Raw genomic sequence first — 21,788 nt, 5'->3', positions numbered from 1 at the left:
GCTTACCAACTGAAACACAAATTCATGCCATTGTTATAAAAGTCACACTTTTTTGCAGAAACATTGGCCAGGATTTTATGGCCCCGTCATGGTGCAAGACCCTCCAGCAGATGCAGCGAGCCATTTAAATCTCCATACTGTTTGGTGGGGCCGTAATATCCCAACAGGCAGGAGGGGCTGTAAAATCCTGGTCATTGTGTTTGAATGAGAATGATCCTAAATTGTAACCATCTCCTAAAGTAGAAAGTAAATAACAAGATTTTATGTACCTGCTTTGTATTGTAAGATGACATTTTGATTCAAACTCTACTTCTGTCGAGTCAAGTTTGTAGCAGTAGTTTCCATGCCTTTTCCAGGTCTTAAAAGAGAGAACATAAGATTTAGAATTATTTTCAACCTTCAAGAGCCAAGATGTAACAGGTTTTTTTAATCTTACTGGTTTATATTTATGATGCATAATGGCTACATATTAGCAAACATTTCTTTGCTATAAATCCCCAGTTATAATAAATGAATTTTTTAAAATCCCTATTTTTGTAAAATTTCTCCCCATCTTTATCTACTTGTCATGTCTATGCCAAATGTTCTGCTGCAACCATCTGCTAGGCTGTGTGTAAGAGTAAATTAGTATAACTCACCTCCCTCGATGGGAGACTTCATCCAATACATCTCAAATGAGATCAAAAATTTGACAAGAATGAAGATACAAGCACAAATTTATGTCTCACCATCCCATAACACAGGACATTGGTACATACATACATGGATTGATATAGCACAAGAAATACAATGGGTATCAAAAAAATCAAATAAAGGTGACATATAGTAAGTCAATGTTCAAAACGTTGTTCAGTGAATCGATTGTTACTAAGTTCAGATAACAATTCAATCAGCAAACTTTTTAATACTAGCAGTTGCTGACAGGTTTTAAAAAATATATTTTACTTCAATTTAGCTTGTGCATATTTAAAGCCATCAGAAAACTGTACATTTCAGGACAAATTTAAAAGAATCAAGTAGGCACAGTGCACGAGTTACCATAAAATAAAAACATCACCTCACTCTGAGGGCATCCTACATCAGGCAGATCTGTTTCATTCTTAATCCTGCCTGGTTTTTTACAAACGTATGATAGTTTGCTGCCACAGTCTGCAAACCTCCACTGACCCAACTGTGGGATAAGAAAATTTTAAAGTTTTACTATCCAGAAGTTCACATTCTCCAAGTACAATAATCTATTTAAAAGGAAGAATTTACAATTGCATAGTGCCTTTCATGACTTCAAGACATCCCAAAGTATTAAAAACAAAAAAACTGCGGATGCTGGAAATCCAAAACAAAAACAGAATTACCTGGAAAAACTCAGCAGGTCTGGCAGCATCGGCGGAGAAGAAAAGAGTTGACGTTTCGAGTCCTCATGACCCTTCGACAGAACAGTTCTGTCGAAGGGTCATGAGGACTCGAAACGTCAACTCTTTTCTTCTCCGCCGATGCTGCCAGACCTGCTGAGTTTTTCCAGGTAATTCTGTTTTTGTTTTGGATCCCAAAGTATTTTACAGCCAATGAAATACTGCATAATCACTGTTGTAATGTGGGCACCACACCAAAGTTCCATTGTCATGTGATCATGACCAGATACCCTGCTTTTAGCAATGTTTGTTGAGGGATAAATATTGGCCAGGACACCAGGGAGAACTTCCATGGTTATTTTCAAATAGTGCAATGGGAGATTTTATATCCACCCGAGGTGTTAATGGCTCACCCTAAAGACTTTTAAAATGCAATACTCCCTTTAACACTGCACTCGAGTGTCTGGAGTCTGACTTGAAACCAGTGAGCCATGGCTGGTAAAGGAAACTCCATCTCGAGTAATGCTATATTCAACAGACAGACAGAGTTAAAAACTAAAATAAAAGCAGGAAATGCTGGAAAAACTCAGCAGGTCTGACAGCATCTGTGGAGAGAGAAGCAGAGTTAACGCTGAGTCTGTATGACCCTTCTTCAGAGCTTAAAACTAATACAGTAGCAACAAAAAAAAACTAATGTGAAGAACCTAAAACTAAACTAAGCAAAATCATGCAATATGTTCAGGAAAAATAAGCATGCGAGAATTAAGATTCTACAGATTTATGGCATTATGGTTTAAATATGGCACTTGAAAGGATTGCTCTTAATTTGTTTTTGTTATTTTCATTTGAAGGTTTTTCACAGTTTTGAGGGTTTCATTGTTTTATTTGACTTAACCAAAATTTAAAAGAGAGAAGATTATGGCGACCCAATTTCTGCTAAGGGTCCTAAAACAGTTAGCCATTCAGTTGGGCCTGATTAGTATTTGCAAGAAGTCCAACCTAGATGCCTGATAAATAGTCTGACCCAATTTCACGTTGGATGTTTTCAGCCAAAAACCGTTTCTGATACTGTTCCTTTTTTGTGCCCGTTCTACACTCACCCTCACTGAAAAATTAAGTTACAGAGATGGAAAACACCTTCATTGGGGTGCTTAATGATGACCAGAATTTTTCTGGGTATCTGGCTACCGCGTTATATCTCACATAGCCAAAAGCATTTTGTTATAAAAGAAAAAGTGGCACAAGCATAGTTTTTGCAAAAGGAGGTCAAATAACTAACAGCTTGATCAGCCATTTGTAACTATTATTTATTACCATAAGTAAAATTTTTTAATCTACATCTTAATTATTTTTGTTTATATTCTACAGGCTTAATTTCCAGGCTGACCACTAGCAGAATTGGATGACGATGCCTTTACAATACTGGGCAAAGGATTAACTACCAAGCTGTTACTATCATTGCAGCAATGTTTCCCTGGGTCTTCCACTGGGCAGCTCAGGTGGCCCATCTTGTCACACAGTAGGCCCATTTAGAATGTTAACTGGAGTACTACGTTATTTGACTGAACTGGTTAGAGCATGCACTGTGCATGTTTTGACCAGTTTTAGTTGGTGGCCTGGCTGAAGAGAATCCTAAAGGTAAGTTCCTCTATTTTTGTAGGGCCAGAAGGAGCTGGAATTCTTCTCCAAGCACCATAAACCAGACCGCCGCTTGCACAGTCTTTCCATCCCCTGGCATTGGGATCCTTCTTAGAATCCCGGGTAGGTCGACACAGGGGTGGTTCAGAGCTGCTAGAATGCCTCACTGTGCTCGAGCTCAAGCTGCAGCCTGTTGTCATTCTTATAAATCCCAGCCCTAAAAATAGACTGGGCCCAATGCAGGATCTGTCAGCTGGTTGGTATTTTCCATACAAAACTAAATCACAAGGGATTAGATGTAGCTGGAAAAGAAGATGGACCATTACATCTGTACACAACCAAAAATGTCACAACTTTCAAGCACAACCCCTAAAAGTATTGGAGAGGGCAATGCACCCAAAAAACGGAATTAGCATTGCTGAACTCCCAACGAGTCCAAGAAGCCATCACTAAATCCAGGTTCAGATAAGCACCCGATAGGATGATGACTGCGACAGCCAAGGTTTTCACTGTTGTTGGGGCTGGGTGACTCCAAGATGTTGGAAATAAGCTATTGTCACAATGGCCCACAAACCAGTTGCTTCTATTGCACTCACATGGGAAGATGCAAAGGGAAGAAAAGCAAATGTTTGGGGGGGATGGAAAAGTGGACTATTCCTTTGCTGTTGACCTATGAGAGGACATTGGGTTGCCCCAGTATCAACAACCTAAATGAAATAAATCTACCAAAAATGCCTCCATTTTTTTTGACACTATCCATTATACACCAAAGCCCTACAGTACCCAGTCAAGGAAGGTCTCAAACTAAGTGTAGGCTATGTTGACATGGAGAGGACAAGAGGACAATCCCTTTGGAATTCAGAAGAGGGGGGAAGAAGGGAGATTGTTTCTGATGGTTTAGGCAGGAAACTGTCCATGGGTATGCAGAGATAACCAGGGGGAGTCAAAATCTCCCAGGTCTCAAGCTGCCAATAATAGGGCCTGCCTGACTTTCAGCCAGAGTTAAAAAAAAATGTTTAATAGTGTATTAATGAATTAAAGAAACAAACTCAGAAGAGAGAATGTAGAAATAATGCATTAGTCATGAACTTACCTTTCCTGTATAGGATACACAGTGTTTTGTAGTGTTATAGATGATATTGGGTTGAGCCTGGTCCCAGTAAGAGAAGATCACGGAAGATCCATCTGACCACTTGAACAAAGCTGGGAACTGATTACTTCTTAACCCAGTCCACACTTCATCTCTGTGAGCTAAAAAAAAATAGCAATTTAAGTAACAATAGCTATGGAAATTCAATAGAGATTAAGATTGTACAGGAATTTACCAAATTACTCCCATGTCAGGGGCTAAGATCTCACTCTATATTATCTATATATCATCCTGGCTAATCTATAAAATTATTTTTTTCAAAACTCGATAAAGGATTCAAAACTGACTAAAGACATGACGGGCTGTGACTTACACAAAAGGAATTTTTGGTCTTCAGAACAGCAGCAACCTTGTTATTGCTACAGATGCACGTGCCTCTGTGGCTGCAGAGATCAAATTTCCAGGAATTGTACAAAGGCCCTTTACATTTCTAAGGCCAGGCCCCTGGCCAAAAGAGACAATCTGTCTGAGAGGACAAAAGGATCTGGAAACCTCTGAACTCATTAACGGTTGAAATATTAACCATCTCAAAAATCCAGGCTAGGAATATACATCAAAAGAAAAGCAAAATACTGTGGATGCTGGAAATCCAAAATAAAAACAGAAATGCTGGAAAAAAACTCAACAGGTCTGGCAGTAGCTGTGGAGAGGGAAACAAATTTAATGTTTCGAGTCCATATGACTCTTCTTCAGAGCTGAAGAGGGGTAGAAATGTGAAGGATTTTATACTGTTTAAGAGGGAGTGGAGCAAAATAGATGATCAGGGATAGGTGGGAGCTCAGGAGAGATTTGACAAAGTTGTCATGGACACAGGACAAAGGGAGTGTTAATGGTAGCATTAAAGACCAAAGAAGATTCTGATAGTGGCATAAGGGTAAGGTAGCAGAATGCGTTAATGGCAGAACAAGGGTCAGCGCTCTGTGAAAGCAAAACATAAGAACAAGTGACAGCTGGCCCTGTGGGGTGAGGTGGGGGTGTGGTAGTTGGGGAAAAAATTGATTGAAAAAGGGGTCAAGATGGAGAAGAGAGTTCATGGTCTGAAGCTGTTGAACTCAAATTTTCTTAATGGACTTAACATTGAGTTCAACAACTTCAGACCATGAGCTCTCTCCTCCATCTTGATCCTTTTTAATCCATTTTATTTAAACCAACTCCCTGCACCACCCCCCCACCCCCAAGGTCACTTGTTTTTATGTTTTGCTTTCACAAAGCACTGACCCCTGTTATGCTATAAACACATCAGCACCTTTTCTTTGTTCTGTAACACAACCATTAACAGTCTCTTTGTCCTGTGTCCACAACATCTTTGTCAAATCTCTCCTGAGCTCCAACCTGCAATGTTCCAGTGAAGCTCAACGCAAACTGAAGGAACAGCACCTCATCTTCCAACTAGGCACTTTACAGCCTTCCGGACTGAATATTGAGTTCAACAATTTTAGATCATGAACTCTCTCCTCCATCCCCACCCCTTTTCCGATCTCCCCCTTTTACCAATAATTTATATTGATCTTTCTTTTCCCACCTATTTCCATAAATTTTTAAATGTATTTCCAGCTATTGTTTTATCTTTGCCTTTTAGCCTATTTCAATCCCTTCCCTTCACCCCACCCCACCCCCACTAGGGCTATCTGTACCTTGATTATCACATTCCTTAGATAATATCACCAGCTTCAACACCTCTTTGTCCTTTTGTCTATGACATCTTTTGGTTATCTCCACCTATCACTGGCCCTCTATCCAGCTCTACTTGTCCCACCCCCCCTTAAACCAGCTTATATTTCACCTCTTTTCTATTTTTACTTAGTTCTGTTGGAGTCATACAGACTTGAAACATTAACTGTGTTCCTCTCCACAGATGCTGTCAGACCTGCTGAGTTTTTCAAGGTATTTTTGTTTTTATCCTGATCTTCTATTTTGATCTACTTGCTCCAACTCCTCAAACAGTATAAAATCCATCACATTTCTACCTCTCTTCAACTCTGAAATAGAGTCATACAGACTCGAAACGTTAACCCTGTTTCTCTCTCCACAGATGCTGCCAGACCTGAGTTTCTTTTCCAGCATTTTCACAGCATTTTTTGTTTTTATTAAGGAATATATATCCCTTGTCCAAACCAAGGTTGAGAAGCGGGAGTCACGTGACATGACACCTCCCCGCGAATGGTCTTGGCAAGGTGAATGTGAAAAGGATGTTTCCTCTTGTGGCTGAGTCCAGAACTAGGGGGCACTGTTTTAAAATTAGGGGTCACCCTTTTAGGACAGAGATAAGGAAAGATTTTTCTCTCTAAGGGTTGTGCGACTTTGGAACTCTATGCCTCAGAATGTAGTGGAGGCGGGGTCATTGAATATTTTTAAGGCAGAGGTAGATAAATTCTTGTTAGGCAAAGAAGTCAAAGGTTATTGGGGGTAGATGGGAATGTGGAACTCGAAACAGTGCAAAATTTTGCGTTTGTTGGGCGGGCGGGCTCGACCGAATCGGCGGTGGGCGGGCAGCTGATCCCCCGTGCTGAAATGGGCCGCGCCACCATTTTGCGCAGACAGGCCAATTAAGGCCACCCAGTGCATTTCAGACTCCTGTGTCCATCGGGAAAATTAAATTGGCAACAGGCATGTTCAGACCATCGGTTCCAATGAGGAACCGCCAGTCTGTATAAAGAATGACCAGGCAGCCTCCTTTAGGCTGTTGACCATGGATAGTCACCAGGCAGCACAAGAGGTGAGGGCAGAGGAGGAGGAGGGGGCAGGCTGCAGGGTAGGCCAGCGGGGGGGCCCACTGTGCCCCTTGGTTCTCCGATGCCTGCCTTGCTGTTCTCCTGGAAGAGGTGTCCAACCATTGGGAAGTCTTGTTTCCGGAGGATGGGAGGAGGGCGGCCCCCCCAGGTGATCATGCAGGCGTGGCAGGAGGTGGGGGAGGCTGTTAGCTCTCAAGATGCTGTGCAGTGCACAGGAACCCAGTGCCACAAGCGCTTCAAAGTTTTGCTGCGCTCTGGAAGGGTGAGTACCATGTCAGCCTTGGCCATTTTACCCTGCCGGTAGCCTTAGCCTTTGAGGCCCCCCCTCCCCCGCCTTAGTGTTGTTACTGCATTGGGCATTTGGCGCCTGTTGGGTGGACAAACAGATAGTGACCATCCGCCTTAGTGGTTGAGGAGAAGATGGGTTCTCCCCGCAGCATATGTTGGTGTTTGTCACATTTGAGTAGACTGGGGGCAACCTGCAGGGGAGGCAGCTAGACACATACTCATGTGTCTCCACCACATGTCTTATTAATGGTGATGAGATGGTGGAAGGGGTGCCTCAAGGTTTCGTGGCCAAGAGCCATCTGCTGGCCGTGACGCCGCACCTAGTTGCGCCTCCTTGCTATGGGTGCTAAGACCCATGTGTTATTCAAAGTGATGGACGCCGAATGCGTCCAAGGTGGCCGTTGGGGGAGGGGGGTGGGAGCAGCCGTTCGATCTTCTGGTGACTAATCACCAGTAGTGTGGACAGGAGCTGCTGGAGGCCTCAGATGGGCCACTGTGGTTGGGGTGCGGTGTGCGCGTGCAGAGTACATGAGCGATCAGCCCCAATAAATGCTCTTCTCTGTTCTGCAGGCAAAAACTGAGAGCAATATGCGGGAGCGGCAGTGGACTGGTGGTGGCACCCCGTGCTGCAGCACCTCACCACGTATGAGGAGCAGCCCATGGAGCTGGGGAGGAGGCAGGCGGCCAGATCAGCAGGTTGGGGTCCAGCGACCAGGTATTTGAGGGCCACAGTTGCATCCGCTCTGTCTCCCCACCATTCAAACCACTGATGATTGCTGCAATCGTTAATGCAGCAACACTGCTCATTCAGACTGATACAGTCAGACGTGTGGGTCATACATAAAGGTCCCTCAGCCCCTTGAGGATGCGCATCTCTAGCACCTTCCAAAATTACCTTATCCCATTTCTGACCACTATCCCCATGGCCTAACATGCCATGGCGTCGCTGCTGCACATCCAAAGACTTATTGCATCTTAGGAGGGTTTGTACCTCCACCACCCTTTCAGCCAGTGCATCCCACATTACTCTGTCCAAAAGGTCCTCTGCACCTCACCGGTCAACCTCATGGCACTCAACTCAAATAAATGCCATCACGTTAGTCATCCCTGTGCCAAGGGGAAATGTTGCCTTCTGTCCACCCGTTCTATGCCCCTCATAACGGTATGAAGGTCAATAATGTGACCTGTCAATCTCCTGTGCTCCACGGCAAATGTCGCAAGTGTTTGCGATGTTTCCTCACCACTCCAACTCTCCAGGCCAGCATGCATCCAGGTCAGGAACCTCTGCACTCTCCCCACTCCAATGCCATCCCTCCCATGACGCGCAGGTCACAACTGGATGCTGAAGTGTAGCTGTGGCCTCGACAATGTTTTCTGCACTTGCAACATGACCTCCCTTTTCCTACATCCTATTCCTTGGCTAATAAAGGCAAGTCTGGCTTTGACCTTGTTAAACACCTTATGTTCCTGTTTTGCTACCTTAACGGGTCTGCCCAGCAAGGTCCCTGTAACCGTCGTGACTTCCCACGGTCCTACCATTACTCATGTATTCCCATACCTTCCTGGTCTTGCCCAAGTGCTTAACCGCACACTTATCCACATAACATTCCATGTTGCATTCCTTAGGCCATCTGACCAGCCTGTCTGTATGCACATGTAATGTTTGGGCCTCCTCTTGACTAATTACCACCCCACCAATGTTTGTCTCCTTAGGTTCTTAAAGGGGAAAGGGATGAATGGTGTTAGTGACTGAACGCTAACTGATGCACTGTCCTTGTTGTTAATTTCAGCATCACCACCGCATGGCCACCACCAACACGTCCAGAGCCCCCCCATCACACCTGAGGGTGAACACTTGCAACTTGCGTCACATCCTTTCAGCAAGTCAGGCACCAGCACAGCGACTACCGCATCGGTGGGAATTATGACGTCGGCTAGTGTCCCGGGGCACAGTGGAGAGATTCACTTCACAATCGCTGTTGGAGATGGCACGGACAGAGAGAGTGCCGATGGTGCCAGCAGCGGGAGGACTGCAGGGGACCAGGCACATGCTGAGTCCGGCAGTGATGATGTACCTCTGAAGATGTCAGCCATGCAGCAGCTGCAGGACAAGCAACAGGGTGCATGGGAGCATCTGGCAGGGTTGCATGAGGGTGTGCTTCACTTGGTCTCTGTGTTGGAGGAATCCAGGCAAAGTGTCAGTGAAGGCATGAACCTCAGGGCAGTGCATCAGGCTTCCTCCATTGAGAGATTGGCAACTCTCATGGAGAGGGCTTCCAGCGGATTGAGAATCTTCTGATTGGGTTATGCTCTGACCTGCAAGCCCTCACAGCGCTAATGGCCACAAGTCGTCATTCGCAATGTGGGAGATGTTCTGGGCACCAAGTGTTCCAGCTCGGTGCCCATCCACCTGCGGTGAGCAGGGAGGGCCAATGTGACCTCAAGTCGGCACAGCAGCTGCTAGTCGTCACTGCAAGCTCCTCTCAGGGCGCTCCAGATGAGGGCAGTAGCTCCTCCGCCCCTCCGCCAGTGACCGTTGCATCCGTTGAGGCTGTGACAACTGGGGAGGTGCCAGTTCTGGAACTGGCCACTCCCTCCCAGGTGGGACCAGCACAGGCTCCACAGGCCAGAGGACGGCCGCCAAGGTCATCGAGGCCAACAGGACATTAGAGTCAGCAGGCTGTCCCACAAACCACTCCAAGCAATGGGGCGGCACCTAGACATAGCACCCACAAACGTAAGCATAAGGCCTGTTAGGCACTCCACGGGCTTGTCATTGGTGATTGTGTTGGCCCTAGATTTGGGAATGTTTCATCATGTACGTCAGAGCGACGTTTGTGCTTTATTTTGGACGGAATAAAGTCCACTTTTCCAACCATGGCTGAGGGTGTTTCCTTTGTGCTGCATTTGTATGTTTCACAGACATATCGAGTGTTTGAGTGGACACTGATGTTTCTGTACTAAGACCTTAGTTGCAGCTGATGAGGTGGAAGATGTAGCACCTAAGTGCCACGTGTGGAAGCGCCAAGCAATGTTGGTCCTGCTGATCCATGTCCGTGCAGCTAGCTGAAGGTTCGTTGGATTAAAGTGTCCCAGGTATCCCAGCCTCCTTGGTGTAAAAACGAGTTGGCGTGCTGCCCCTCATCATTGCCCTGTGCTTCCTCATCCTCTGAGCCACTGCTGGATTCATCATGTGCAGCCTCATCCACTGCGTCAAGGTCTTCATCGTCAACTGCATCCCCCCTTTCCAGCGCAAGATTGTGCAGAGCGCAGCATGCTACCACTATTACAGAGACACGATCTGGGGGGGTACTGAAGTGCACCCCCTGAGCGATCCAGGCAATGGAAGCGCATCTTGAGAAGACCGATGGCTCTCTCCACCACAGCCCTTGTGGTGCCCTGGCGTCTATTGTACCGCTGCTCAGCTTCTGATCTTGGATGGCAGAGAGACGTCATGAGCCACCTTCTGAGGGGATAGCCCTCATCACCCAGCAGCCAAGCATCCAAGTGTCTGAGTATGTAGGCATCGTGGGAGCTGCCTGGGTACCTTGCATAAACTTGTAAAATCAGCATCCTGTGATCACACACTATCTGCACATTCATGGAGTGGAAGCCCTTCCTGTTGACAAAGGCACCGGGCTCACTTGCTGGCGCCATGATGGCCACATGTGTACAGTCTATTGCACCCTGGACGTGGGGGAAGCTAGCAATGGCTGCGAAACTTCTGGCTCGCTGTGTCTGACTTGCCTGGTCGCAGCGGAAGTGGATGAAGGTCAATGTCCATCTGAACAGAGCATCTGTAACCTGCTTGAACCAAGCGTGTACAGCTGATTGGGAGACACCGCAAAGATCACCCACCGAGCCCTGGAAGGAGCCAGATGCATAGAAGTGGAGGGCAACTGTCACCTTCAGAACCACTGGCATGGGGTGTCCACCCACACAGTTAGGGGAAATCTCAGGGTCAATCGTCTGATAGATATAGTTCACTGTCCCCCTTGACTGTCGGAGCCTCCTTCGGCACTGCACCTCAATTATAGCTGCTTCGCTGCCTGTATACCCTGGCAGCAGGATAGTGGCGTCTTCTGCAGCCCCTTCCACCTTGGACAACCTCTTAGCTCTGCGCCCCTTGTGCCTGCACCTGGCCTCCCAAAGGTGGCTCACCTGGAGGCTGATTGTCCAGTCCTGGCCTCCTCCTTATTCTATCCCTCCCTTCCTCCTCAGGGGAGCTGCATCCAATGGAGAGGTCAGAACCCATACCCAGGCTAAGTGGAGGCCTCCGCAAAGCTGCAGGCCTGATAAAGATTACTGTCTGCAGATTGCTGAGCTGAAGCTTCAAAGTACAGAGAAAGCTATTAGAAATCGATCTGAACTGCTAACAATCACACAGGCAAGTTCAAAGCACTTTCTGCATTAAATACTTCAGAAAAACCATTAACAACCCTTCTGAGCCCATATATCCCGCCCGTGGATGAGGCTTGTTTAAAAAATCAGTTACCCGCTTGCTTGTTGGGCCCGTGCGCCGAGGTGAAGATCGTACAGGCTCCTCAAAAATCGGCTTCAATTGCCGAGTTATGGGACTTAACAAGGCCTTTAATTAATGGCAGGCGCGCGTCACGCTTCTTAGCATGCCCGCCTACCTAAATATTGCGATGCCGCGCGCTGATGTCAGGATGCTCACGCGACATTTTAAGCGATGACGTGTGGGCTCCGCCACCCACGCAACAGGCATAAAATTCTGCCCAAACAGGTCAGCCATGATCTTATTGAATGGCAGAACAGGCTCGAGGGGCTGAATGGCCTACTCTGCTCCTATTTCGTATGTTTGGGTGATTGCCATTTCCCACCAACAAGGCAGCAGCAGAGAAAGGGCTCTGTCCAGGTTTTTGAATACCTGGCTCCCCACCTACATTGTTTTCTACTTGACTTTCAAACTTCTGTATCTACAAGACTAATTCATCCCTACAGCCCATCTTATTGTGAAAGTTCTCTCTAATGGAGAAGTGGATTATCCAGCATCAGCTTTCAACCTGCTGACTTGGTTAAAGAATATACTGGTGGACTTTGGACTCTCATGAAACAATACTTCTTACTTTTGCCTTTGCCTTGTACCTCTTTCTGTTCTCTATCCCATTTTTATTGTATGAATGAAAAGGCCACATTGCCCCGCCTCCTTTCACATTTGTGTGTGTGCCCATAAATTAACTTTATAGTTCAGCCTATCTTGAGTTTGCTGTGGGGTTATTAGTAAAGAATTGGATCAGACCAAAACTGAGGGGTTGGGAGAATATGCCACCACATATAAAGTGGGAAATCAAAAATCTGGAACACCCTTCTGTTTATGGATAGATGGTGAGAGGAGAAATCAGGGCTGTTTAAATTAATCTCCCTCCTATACAGAATGCTAGGATAATTTATAGAATAGTTTATTTGTAGAATATCAAATGGCATAATTGAATTTTGATATTTTCAGGTGAAGTTACAATATTTCCAGGTTAAAGTCCTTGTATCAATTTGGATCCGGGGATCATAACAGGGTCTACAGTATGTACACTCAGCAGTGTGATAACCCTTTTGTCATTCATCAGTTCAACCCATGTAGCCTAATTCAATGACTTTTCCAGCACATCATCCCTCCCACGAGCACCATCTGCCTCATTTACTAGGGTGTTTGCATTGAATTATATACCACTGATTATTAAACAACTCCTTTGTTGTCTGTTTTCTAGCCTTTGTTTTATCTGCCTTCTATGCTTACTTACTAATTTCCTGTCTTTCATTTCCAGCTTTGTTTCTCGCCCTTCCAAATCTATGTTCAGGTTCCCAACTCTCAACCTGTGTACACATTGGGCCCTTCCTTTGAGCCCTGTGGTTGGGGGTGTATTTTGATTTTTGAGGAGTGTGTTTTGAAAAGCAAAAGGAGAGGAGCTGTGGAGACAGAATCATTTTCTAAACAAAATTTGTGTTGCAATTTCCATCTCAGTAATTGTTTTCACAATAGGTTTGTAAATACACTAAATTCTTTTAGGATCAGCTCCTTGAGTACTGACAGTTTTTGCTAGCTTTCCAGGGTGATATGAATACATGTTTGCTTAGATTTAAACCAGGGTTGTTACACAACTTTTGCTGCTTAGAAAGATTAGAGTTTACACTTTTCTTACCTTCATGAAGCTTGCTGACAACCAGCTCCACATCTGCTAATGAATGTATGCTGATCAGTTGACTTTCAGTGGATTTACAGGAACTGCTTGCATCATCCCATTTCAACTCTTTTGTGTTCATGTAAAAGCAGAAGCCATTGAATGGAAGCCAGCCAGCTTCACATTCTGTACTGGAGTACTTCCAAGGATCTGATAACAAAGCAGCCACAATAATTTTGTAAATTTAATACAACTACTACATTGAGTATTGCTGAAAAAGAGAGACATGTCTAAGCTTCTCATCTTGCACTCATCAGGACACTCGCAAGAATACCACATAAGGGGAAAAACAGCAATTTATACAGCATGTGAAGAGAGCGCTGATTTGTTGGCAAGGGCGCTGCCATGGAGAATGCACCACTGATGATGACTGATAGTTAACTGCCAAGGATTGTTTCAATTTAAACCAGGCAGCTTCACCCTAATTGGTCAAGGCATTGCCCTGAGGAATAAGTTAGCGAATGGTTGTCACTAATTTTGTTTAGCTTAAACAGGCACAACATGTGTACATGTTGTCTGTCTGTCTGCAAAGACCAGGGCTCTATGTATTAATATATGTAACTTCCAGTATATGCAAATGTGCCTCACTGTGAGCCCGAAAGACAATCTTAAATTGGTTGTCAGCGTAATTTTTAGCACACTGAGGATTATTTAGTAAATGTTGTCCAGTCACTGAATCACATCTAATGTTGGACACTGTTTTGAGTTTTGCAAGCATGGACTGATTGGGTATGGTTTGTACTCTGCCCGTTGCAAACAATGCTTGGGATATGCTGTTTGATATGATCTGCCAGTCTTTGGGACGTATGGCCCACATACTTAGCATCACACTGGCACTGAACTTCATATACACATTACTCATTTGTGTGATAGGCAGAACGTCTTTTTGGCTTGACAGCAGCTTCCTGTTAGGAACAAATACCATTCCTGTTGCTACTGAATAGTAGCTGTGTGAAACAGCTAGCTTCATCAGTTGCTCAAGTTTTTGAGATACCTTGTCCTTCCAGGGTAACCCATGGTAGAATTTTTAGGACAAAGTGATGGCCTTAGGCCCACTCATAAGTTTGCATAATGTACAACATGAAATGAGGGTAGCCATAATCCTGCAAGATGTCTTTGATATGTCCTACTTCAGCGTCAAGCTTCCAAGGTGAGCAAATGGCTTGGGCCCTATATACAAGGTTGCCGATAAGATTGATCTTATAGTGTGTCGAACTGTAAGAATCCCAATGCGTATATTGACCAGTGAAGGTAGGCTTGCGGTAAACCGTGATAGAGAATCCCCTGGTAGATTTCTCAACTACTACCTCAAGGAAGGGGAGATCATTTAACTGCTCCATTTCATAGGTGAATTTGAGCACAGGATGGATCCATTAAGACATGTAAGGAAATTGTTACATTTGCTACATTTAATCCGCAGCTGCATGTATCATCCACATATCAGAAATATGCGAGGGGTAGGAGGTCAGGTGTCATTCTATCGAAGGCACGTTTCTCATAGAACCCAATGAAGATGTTTGCGAGAGTTGGACCTAGATTGGGATCCCACAGCAACACCATCTATTTGGGTATACGTGATGTCATTAAAAGTGAACTCAGCTGTGCGAGTTGCCAAGTTCCTAAGTTCAACGGATATTGATTCATGCAATGGTGGCGGGTCTAGATCGACATGATATTGTGCTGCAGCACAAATATATATGGCTTCCTTAAGTGGAATATCGATGAATAGGCTAGCAATGTCAAATGAGCACATGGACACAACATTGCTATCGATATGCAAGTCTTGTATGGTCTTTGCAAATGTGAAGGAGTCCTTCTCTGTCTATGTGGAAAACTTGGTCAAAACTGGTTGTAACAACTCACCCAGCCATTTGGCCAATTCATTTGTGCAGAACCGGTTATGGATAAGATGGGGCATAGAAGGACATCACTTGTGTGTGTCTCGGCCAGCCCACATATACGTGAACGTAGCAAAATGTGAAGACGAAACCTGTCATATGTATCGTGCATAGCTCATCACTCTTAGACAAGTCCAGCAAGCGTTTTTTTAAACGTACTTTTGAGCAAGGCTGTCCGGCCATGTTGAGCGACAGGTCCAATGGATACGAATTTGGACTTGTCATTAAGAATGATATGCATTTTGTTGATATAGTCACATTTGTTAAGGATGACTATTCCCATTCGTTTGTCAGGTTTACTGATGTGTATGCCCAGGTTGATCTTAAGTCCTCGCAACACCAACTTTCACATGCAATGCGAATGTCTTAGATAGGTTGTGCAGAATCCAGCAATATGTGTGCTAGATCAACTAAGCACACTTTCAAGGATTCAGTGTTTTCAATGGATGCTGATTCGTGGTGGGATAGTTGGAAGTAGAGAAGTTCAAACTCAGCTAATATCTCTTGCTTTGAGATGAAGATACACCAAAATTGAGACCACGTGCAAGAACAAACTCCTCATTTTCCAAGAGTACATGGTCAGAGAGATCTGTTACTTACTTAGTGGCATCATTAATTGCATTGCCAAACTGCTTCCGCTTGAGTGAGTTTATGAAGTGGACCTGTTTCAAATGGGTACTCTTTATGGTGCAGCCATCTATTGAAGCAATATAGCGGCATAAACGGATCAAATTAAAAAATGAAAGAAATTTGTGCAGCTCAGACCAAGTGCAGAGTAGGGCATGGCGTAAATTAGTAACCCTATTACAAATCTGTTCAATCTTATCTTGCATAAACACTCGCTCGACCATGGGACTATGTCTTACTTTAAGCATTGTCGATATGTTTGGAAATGAAATGTACAAAGTAAACAAAATAAGTGACAGCCATTTGTGGACTCATTCCTGAAGGCAATGCTTTGACCAGTGTCATGCTGCCAGGTTTAAGTTTCAAACAATACTTGGCAGTTAACTGTCAGTCACCATCAGTGGTGCATTCTCCATGGCAACACCACTTGCCAACAAAACAGCACTCTCCTCATGTACAGTATAAATTGTTGTTTTCCCCCTTGTATTGGGATTCTTGCGGGTGTCCTGATGAATGCAGGTCGAGAAGCATAGACATGAGTATTGCTGAATAAAGGGACAAGTCCTGTACCACCAAACAACTCCTACATTTTTTTTGCAATTTCCTTCTTTTATATTAACCTAAGAAAATTAATATTTGGCATTTGTAAATAGTAGAATAGAAATTGCTTATGGTGCCCTTGCTACAGGTGTAAATTCTGGAATGCAACATCTTGAAAACCCCCCAACCTGAAATTGGTCAGGCCATTTTCTAGCTATCCTGGGGGGGGGGGGGGGGGGGGAACCACCCCTGCCCTTGCTGCTGATGGCCTTGGGTGGGTGTCATACTGGCACGAGCCACTGACTCCACGGTGGTGTTACCATTGGATAGAGCTTCCAGCCTCCAATTGGCGCCTCTACCCCCCAGGGTCCTTGATTCCAGGAAAGGCTCACCCCTACCCAGTTCAGTGTCTGACTAGCACCTAATTTGGCGGGTCTTCCCTGTAAGAGGTGACACGGGGCTCTCACCGGCTCTGCAATTGGCTGGTGAAACCTTCGTCCCTTCCATTAAATTCCTTAAGCAGACACTGTGATGGTCTTTTATTCGGAATTGGGCCACTGAGATTGGAGTAGGCCTTGAATCTGTTTCACTCAAGTTTTCAGGATCTGGATGCAGACTTTCCAGTGATTACAACTGAAAAGGAGTGAGTAAATACACATCTTTAAAGCCAGGAGGAGCTGGGATACTTCCAATAGCCCCTGCAGCTGTCATCAGCCCCTCATCTATAGTTCTTTCCCTCCCATAGGACTTACTTGAAGATTTAGCTGTCAGTGGAGGCAGCTCACCATGAATATTCAGATGAGGCCTGAGGATCAATCTTTTGTGATCCCTGAGTCTCTACCTTTGGGTGCAGAGATCATTTACATACCTGTCTGGTGCATTAAACAAATGTTAGAATTTATTGGCCAACAAGTTTTATGAAAGAACAGAAATTTGATGACCAGCGCAAATTTCAGAAAATACCATTTAGCTTTGTAAATCTTAAACATTCAAAACTCTCAAAGTTAAAATGATCCTACCCTAGCATCAACAGAGAACAAAACCAACCTTCAAAAATAAAAATTTGGTTAAGGTAATGAGGATGCACAGCCATCAGTGAAGATTTAATTCTTTCCATTTAATTCACATAAAACATTAAAGAGGTCATATCCTAATGAAACATTAAGTTTTACCGGGGAGATGGTGGTGTTAATGTCACTGCACTGGTAATTCAGAGGCCCAGGCTAATGCTCTGGGTATATGGGTTCAAATCCCATTACAGTAGCTGGTGGAATTTAAATTAAATTAATAAATCTGGTATTATAAAGCTGGTCTTAGTAATGATGAGCATGTCACTGATGTCATAAAAACCCATCTGGTTCACGAATGTGTTTTAGGGAAGGAATTCCTGCGATCCTTACCTGGTCTGGCCTATATATGACTCCAGAGCACTCTGGTCGACTCCTAATTGCCCTCTAAAATGCAAGCCACTCAGTTCAAGGGCAATCAGGGATGCACAGCAAATGCTGACCCTGCCAGCAACATCCACATCCCATAAAAGAATATTGTAAAACACCTACTTGTCATTTTATTGTGTTCTTAAATAATTCTGTAACTGGTGATGCATAGTTTTATGTAACCCATGAACAAAAATCCTCTCAAGAATCCTTTAAGAATCAAATATTACCAAGTGAGGAAGTGGGAAGTGATTCAGCTGGTCATTGCATCACAGTAGCATATGACTTGATTTTGCAACTTGAGGTGCATCACATGGCAGACTGCCAACATTGGGACATTTGGAGAAGTGCCAAGTCAAAGTAAAGCATTTCCAAAGATTGAAAGCAATTTACTTTGGCAACAATTGTGCACAATTAATTTGATGGTTGGAAAGTAGCATTGGAGATCATTTTCTGCCCTCTGACCCATTAAATGATGTTTTAACATGTGTATTTATGTCAGGATAAATATAAATTAAAATAACTTGTACATCCATAGGTACAATGAACAAATTATACAATATTAGAACTCTGGAGTTGTGGCAAATCACTGGAGTTCTCAATCTTGAGTAGCTTCAAACTTATATTTTTCCATAGGGCACATTTTCACAGTTTAAATAAGGTGCGCGGGGAAAAGAGAGGGATGAAGGCAATTACTATATTAGTTGAAGCAACCAAATATCTCCCACGCAGCAGGTTGGACATGTAAATATTATAGGAAGACTGGGTGCCTCAGGTTTAACTTTGGCTGGCCAGGCTTCCGGGGGCCTCAGATAGCCCAAAAGCGAAATGGGGGCAAGTACTGCTTTGTAGAAGCGGCAAATACCTTTGCTGTATTACTTGTAGATCGAGGAACAGGTATGTTTTCTCCTAGTCCAAGCTTATCTGCTCAACATCAGACACCAGCACCTCTACCATTATGGGAATCCAACCCTCCCCACATCCTATCGAGTGCCAATCCAGCGCACCACCTCAACCCCAGCCTCGAGATCAGCATCCACCTCACTCCTACCCCTTCTCTTTCCTCCCAGTTATACAGCTACAGGTTCCCTACCTGATCCTGGCCTCCTCCAGAGCAGTCCCCAGTCAACAGGCAGCCATGATTTTCAGGCAGACCTCCAGGCAGGGAATGTGCTGGAGGACACATGCAATGATGTTAAAGCTGCACAGCATGTAGGGAAAGTTAGGCATCCAGGATTCCCAAGCAAACTCCTCCCCTCCTACTCACTAAATCTACCCCAGTCAAGATTGAGGTCAAAGGTTCCATGCTATATGTCATTGACAAAAAAAACACTGACAAGAAAACAAAATATTTAATGAGATATGGAGATAGTTTGTAAGCTCTGGAGGTGGGAAAAAAAAATCTAAAAGCAAGAAAAAAAATCTGGCAACGCTGATGTTAAAACAGGATTGAACAGCATCTGGAGTGAAAGACAATACAGGAGCTGAGAACAATTGTTTACTCCTGATCAGTGTTTGGAACACAGCTCAAAGTAACAAGCTATTGAAATTAAACCAAAGCAATTAAATAAAGCCAACCTCAAGTGATGGTAAAGAAAAGCAATACAGATTTCCATCCCAATACATGTGCATTGATAAGGTCCCTAAGAGCCTCCTGTAGTTTTAGCCCCAGATTCTGGTTGTAATGCACAAAATTGGTGGAAAATTCATAAATGTGCATAAAGAATGATGCAATTTGTTGTATTCCTATATTTCTTTGTTACCAGTATATAATCCAAACACATACGCATGGATTTCCAATTATATGCAGACAAGTTCCTCATTCATTCGTTTTAGATCATGAGGAGATATTACATTAATCCTAATTTTAATAGGTCAAATAGAAGTGTCTCTTTTTTCATTTCACCTCCACCTAGATTCTCATGTCTCCAGCTTTACTAACAGATGGGAGCTGATGTCCCTCCCATATCTTAGTTACTCAGCCTTTTTCCATTACATTCCCCTGATAATTTTTGACCCCCCCCATCAATGTCTGTATTCATTATGCACCCGCCATCTACCTGAGTATTTCCAGCATCTTCTGTTTTAATTTCTCCTTTTGTTGCTGCCTTTATCTAACAGAAAGAAAAACACATTGGGCTGAATTTTACAGGCCCCTGCAGGTGGGAAATCAGGTGTGTGGACCCATAAATTAGGATACCGTACCATTGGTGATGGACTGCCCACCCTCGCCATTAATGGATAGCGGGAGGCATCAGGTGGTCACCTGCCCATAGCCCAATCGAGGCCCTTAAGTGGGCAATTAATGGCCTCATCCCACCACTGCTCCAATTCAACAGGCGGCAGTAGAGGCCTAACGTGTAGCCTGGCAGGTTTAACCCTACGGGCTGCCGGTCAGTGAATGGGGACGGAGCTCCTTGTGCCAATTGGAGGCCACCCTCCCCACAGTTTTGCCTCAATGCGTCTGCCCTCCCCACCCTGTCCAACATGATCCCCCACCCCTCTCACTGGGGCCCGCCAACCTGGCCCTGGTGAGATCACATACTTAACTGCGTTTCGAGGCATGCATGGTTCCTCTTCCTCCCAGGCCTCCTGCAATACTGACAATAGCCACCGATCCTGGTGTGATGCAGAGCTGCTGGCCCCCAGTTAGCTCTATGAGGCAGGACTTCCTTCTGGAAATGGATGGAAATCTTGCCTCTTACTAATTAAAGAGCTGCCACCCAAAAAATTAAAGTGGATCGAGCTGGCAAAGTGGAGGTGTACTTTTCCCTGATGTTTACACTGGGGTGCGGGGATTCTGCTCTCAGTGTATAATCCAGCACATTATCACAGGGAGACTGTTAAAATGGTGCTGTTATTCTGCTAATGTTGCACAACTGCATAACTTTCCTTGAGTGATTGCCAGTTTTTTTTTGAACCAACATCACTCTCCCATACCACGTGCATACTATTTTAGGTGCCACTTTGCTTCCTGAGCCTGATCAGCATGCTGCATGAGGTTCCTTTGCTCAATGTAATAGATTAGTGTATTCAAAAGATCAATCAGAAATGCAGTGTGATATTTAGTCCCATTTCAGGGGCCACAGAGTGCGGATGTGTCATGTCTCTCCCCAAAGTGAGGTTTTTTTCCCTTCCCTGGCTTTGGTGTTCCAATTGATTCCCAATAATTCATTATTGAATAGGATGGAAGAATAAGTAATTTGCCACATTTTGCTGAGAAGGAAAAGCTAATGATAGTTTAATTTATATTGTACAACTGGTAACTGGGGCCACTGAATTGCTTGCATTTTGGTACACAGTATAGCAGTTTATAATCGTGGCCACACTTCAAAAGTGCCCCATTGGCTGCAGAGTACTTTGGGACATCTTGAGGTAATCAGTGAAAGGTGCTATATAAATTCTAGCCTTTCTAATGTCTAAGCAAATCCACCCCATGTCTCCAGCATAATTTTGACAGTGACAGTGCCAAATAAGACAGTCCAAATAGATATGGCCCTGACCATAGAAGAAACAATTGATAAAGATTAAGAGCTGAATCAGTAATAGAACAGGAGGAAATAATTTCACAAAAAAAAAACAAATTACACTTACCAATCGTCTCACCCATCGTCTGATTGAGCAGTTTCTTGCATACAAAAGGTAGGGCAGCTTCACAAGAGCTAGTTTGCCAGCGACCATCAGAATCAGAGCTCATACTAGCACAGCTGGATTCCTCAAGATGGTATAATAAACCTAAAGATAATAAATTGCAAAGTTTCAACTGAGAAGTCTCACCATTTTGTGGGAATAACTATTTACTTGGTTTGATTTCAAAGGAGCTTGAGGTAAATTAAAAATGTGTGTTACATTCTACATCTTCCATAAAACGATCAGTTCTTCAGTTAGATCACTGACCGCTTGCGGTGAATGAGGCAGACAGCATGGGAGAGA

At 44.2% G+C, this 21,788-nt stretch overlaps 1 protein-coding gene across 3 annotated transcripts in view; it reads right to left on the bottom strand.

Moving 5' to 3' along the window:
* The window catches only part of ly75 (lymphocyte antigen 75), a 151,001-nt gene that overhangs the window by 90,563 nt on the left and 38,650 nt on the right, over positions 1-21,788 (bottom strand). For all 3 annotated transcript variants that reach the window (XM_041200864.1, XM_041200865.1, XM_041200866.1), the window contains 5 exons: positions 21,450-21,590; positions 13,316-13,504; positions 4,081-4,238; positions 1,058-1,171; positions 270-358 (listed from right to left, as the gene is read on the bottom strand). In XM_041200864.1, the coding sequence (XP_041056798.1) occupies positions 270-358; positions 1,058-1,171; positions 4,081-4,238; positions 13,316-13,504; positions 21,450-21,590 (691 nt within the window). The remainder of the gene's footprint in view (positions 1-269; positions 359-1,057; positions 1,172-4,080; positions 4,239-13,315; positions 13,505-21,449; positions 21,591-21,788) is intronic.

Source organism: Carcharodon carcharias, chromosome 12, assembly GCF_017639515.1.
Source record: "Carcharodon carcharias isolate sCarCar2 chromosome 12, sCarCar2.pri, whole genome shotgun sequence".
In the NCBI taxonomy this organism is placed as follows: domain Eukaryota; kingdom Metazoa; phylum Chordata; class Chondrichthyes; order Lamniformes; family Lamnidae; genus Carcharodon; species Carcharodon carcharias.
The sequence above is the reverse complement of the archived record's forward strand: the minus strand, read 5'-3'. Positions and strand labels throughout refer to the sequence as shown.